A 3,416-nucleotide genomic window follows, 5' to 3' on the forward strand; every position below is an offset into this window, starting at 1 on the left:
CTCGCAGGATCTGCAGGATCACATGACGCTGCTGAGTTTTTGTTAGCATTGTGGCCAAGTGTGCTTTTGTTTCTTTTGCTGTGCTGGCCAAGGGATTAAAACAAGTGCCCAAGTTGCACAATGCCCATGCACATGTTTCCATGTGTGTGTCTCTGTGTGTGTGTGTGTTTGTTTAAACAAAGAACATGCATGATGTGCTGCTCTCTCTCGCTCTCTCGCTCTGATCGTTTAGCGATAAAAGGGTGCTCAGCTTTGTTTTCCCGACAGTCAGTCTAGCGCGCATCCTACGCTCTATCTCTCTCTTTCGCTCTCTCTCTCTCTCTCTCTCTCTTGCTCACTGCTCATTAAGCCTAAGTGCAGCTTAGCCAAATGCTAATAGGGTTTGAACTCTGTTTGCAGCCCACACACACACACACACATGTGTCTGCTGCTCTTAACTTTATTTGTTTGCAACCGACCGACCCCATTGTGCCACAAATTGCTGAACAATGCTTCAGCCTAGCGCCGGCGCTGCCAGCGCGCGATCTGTCCATAGAGGGATCAGTTTCAGTTGCAGTTTCATCAATATTTCAATCATTGTCAAATGCAAACTACTAGCATAACAAATCGCTGCAAATTGCAGTTGCATTTGTTGTTTCATTGCATTTCAAATTTCAGACATTGCATAGCTAATAAAGCACTGTGGGCGCGTTTGGCATATTTGTTAGTAAAAATAATTGCATTGCAATTTCAATTGATTAAAAAAATGTAATTTATGCTTTAGCTGTTTAAATAGTATATATTATAAATAAATTTGTAAGCATAAATGAATCAAAATATTGAAAGCGAAATTTATATAAAAATATAAATTTCTAGCAATTATTTGAAGAATTGCATAAAATGTGCATCCAACTGGCAAATTATTAAGCATAAATAATTTTAAATATATTTTTAAATAATATAATTTTAAATGAAATATTTTTACTATTATTTCCAGCTCTTCTATTTCCTTGTATTAACTTAAACACTTAATATAAAAATAGAATTTATTAGTGCACAAAATATTTTTATTTAAATTAAAGCCAAATGAACTCTACAAATTTCAGGCAATTATTTTAAACCTTTTTTTAGAATATTGACTTAAATATTTTTATGTATATTTTAACTATAATTTCGAGTCTGCCAACTCACTTGCTGCATTAAATAAAATGTTTTAAAATTAAAAGTATAGCATAAATTATATTATTAAAAATTACTACAAGTATTTTCTAAAATACTTTAGATAAATTTGTGGCTAATATTTGTAGCTTTGCGTTCCACTGGCAGCTGCCGTAGCTAAATTTAACCAAATCCATCAGACGCGAAGCTCTAAACCAGGCTAAAGCCCCGAGAGCTGAGTTATAGCCTTGGTTGCAAGTGCGTTGCATAGAAATGTCATTGGTTGCAGCTTCTTTATTTTTTTTTTTTGGAAGAGAGTCGCCGGATGCGATATGCAAAATTTCTATTTTGTTTGTTTATTTTGTGCGTTTTTTAGCAGCATTTTTTATTGGATTTTTGGCAATGTAAAAAAAATATTTTTATTTTTTTTGTGCGCTTGGTCGTTTGGGGCACTGAACAGGGGGCACTATGTTTCTAATCAGTGCAGCTTCCGTTTGTTGTGCCGTCAGTCAACAGAGAGCGGGAGAGAGAGAGAGAGATAGAGAGAGAGAGAGAGAGCTGCGATATTTGTCAACAAGCGGAACTATAAATATGCATGCACTTTATACAAAGACACGAGTGTGTCTGTCTGTCTGTGTGTGTGTGTGTGTTTGTGTGTGTGTGTTTGTGTGTGTGATAGTTTGGTAGTAGGCATTGAAATGCCACTCAGAGCTTTGAAGCATTGGGTTAGCCTGTCGAGCCCAGTCGAGCATTTCATTTCATTCGTAACTTTTTTTCCCGGCACTACATCAATATTTATATTTTGTTCTTTTTTTTTCTTTTCTGGCCCCCCAGAGGAGTGTGTGTAATACAAAAAATAAAATACCAACCAACACGAAATAGAAAAAAATACAACACGAATTGTTTTGCAACGTGCAACGGTTTGGTGGCAACTAAATTTGCAACACTTTTTTTTTCAACCAAAGCGAATCGCTGAGAGAAAAATTGAAGATGCTGCGTCAGTTTCAATTGACGGCGCCGTTGAAGGCTTTGCAGCTAAAGCGCTGCTTGGTCTGCAGTAAGTAGCGCCAGCCACCCAATCCCGCCCCAATTTAGCATTAATTTTTTACCAGCTACAGCCACCAAATGCAGCTTGGAGCTGCCCAAGTGCTTGCCACTGCCACAGCGTCGTCTTGTCTCGCAGCAGTCCAAGCCCAAGCCCAAGCGCATTAGCAGCTTGTCCATGGCCATGGCCAGCGGTTCGCCCAAGTCCAAGCGTCTGCACAGCGCTGCGCTTATGCCGCTGGATGAGCAGCGCGACATCAATGGCGACGGCGCTGGCTCGAAGAGCTCATTGCCGCTGCCAGGAGTCAAGGAGCGCAAGCATCCTCACTACAATCCCTTGAGACGTCGCAGCAACGTTGATCCCGCTCGCGTTCAATATATCAAGGATCGCTTCAAGCAGCGCGACGTGGACAGCGCCAATGATAGCATCAAACCCAAGTCCCAGAAGTTTGTATCGCGCACCTCGCTGCACTCCGGACGCCTGGACAAGATCAATTAGTTGTAGCTATATGGCCCACAGTTAATGCTTTCGTAGCTTGTTAATGTTTTATCAACAAATTGACTTCAAATAAATGTTTGCGCCTACATTGGCAGCAATTTGTCTGCAGCAGCCAAAAGTCAATTAATTGTTTCGATTATAGCCAAAGATAGTTCAGAACTTTGGCAACTAAAATAGCAATAAGTGGACTCAGCTGATTGGCAATTGAAAAAATGAATTGACTATTTGTAAATTTAAAATGTCGCTTGCCCAATTTGCATTAAAATGTTGTTATAAAGTAAAGTTTAATGTTTAAAATTAGGACAAATATGAGCAACGCTTTGATTTAGTTTTTTCAAGCTATGAAATTCTAATAAATCTGTTGGATTATTGACTACTAATTTTATATAATTTGCATATTTAAATTAAACTGTAAAGCATAAATATATTATTTGTACGATTTGTTAATATTAAATGCCATGCAAAATCAAAAGCAAATTGCTGTCATTTATTCTTTAATTTAATAAATTGTTTGCATATATAGAATAATTACGCTATAAGTATTAAATTATTGAGCTAATTAGGTTAAGTTTGTTGTCAATGTTTGCGCCAACGATTATATTCAAAATATATTCCAAATCAAACATCAGTCTAAACATTGTGAATTTATATAAAAAATCAAATTCTATTTATACTACATTTTTGACAGTTAATAAACTCTTAGAACTTCATTTATTATAAATAATTATAGGCTTCG

The 3,416-nt window shown here is 37.3% G+C and overlaps 1 protein-coding gene across 1 annotated transcript; it reads left to right on the forward strand.

Moving 5' to 3' along the window:
• The first annotated feature begins 1,888 nt into the window (after positions 1-1,888).
• On the forward strand, positions 1,889-2,803 carry LOC108606020. Its single transcript, XM_017995847.2, has 2 exons — positions 1,889-2,194; positions 2,250-2,803. The coding sequence occupies exons 1-2, from the start codon at positions 2,128-2,130 to the stop codon at positions 2,678-2,680; spliced, it is 498 nt and encodes a 165-aa protein (XP_017851336.1). The 5' UTR covers positions 1,889-2,127; the 3' UTR covers positions 2,681-2,803.
• The last annotated feature ends 613 nt before the right edge of the window (positions 2,804-3,416 follow it).

The sequence above is a fragment of the Drosophila busckii genome, chromosome X (genome assembly GCF_011750605.1).
Source record: "Drosophila busckii strain San Diego stock center, stock number 13000-0081.31 chromosome X, ASM1175060v1, whole genome shotgun sequence".
Lineage (NCBI taxonomy): Eukaryota > Metazoa > Arthropoda > Insecta > Diptera > Drosophilidae > Drosophila > Drosophila busckii.

Excerpts from the sequence above, each read along its gene's own strand:
- LOC108606020 (XM_017995847.2), top strand. The coding sequence starts at position 2,128 with ATGCTGCGTCAGTTTCAATTGACGGCGCCGTTGAAGGCTTTGCAGCTA. Across the intron at positions 2,195-2,249 it reads AAAGCGCTGCTTGGTCTGCA|CTACAGCCACCAAATGCAGC; the intron begins GTAAGTAGCGCC and ends ATTTTTTACCAG.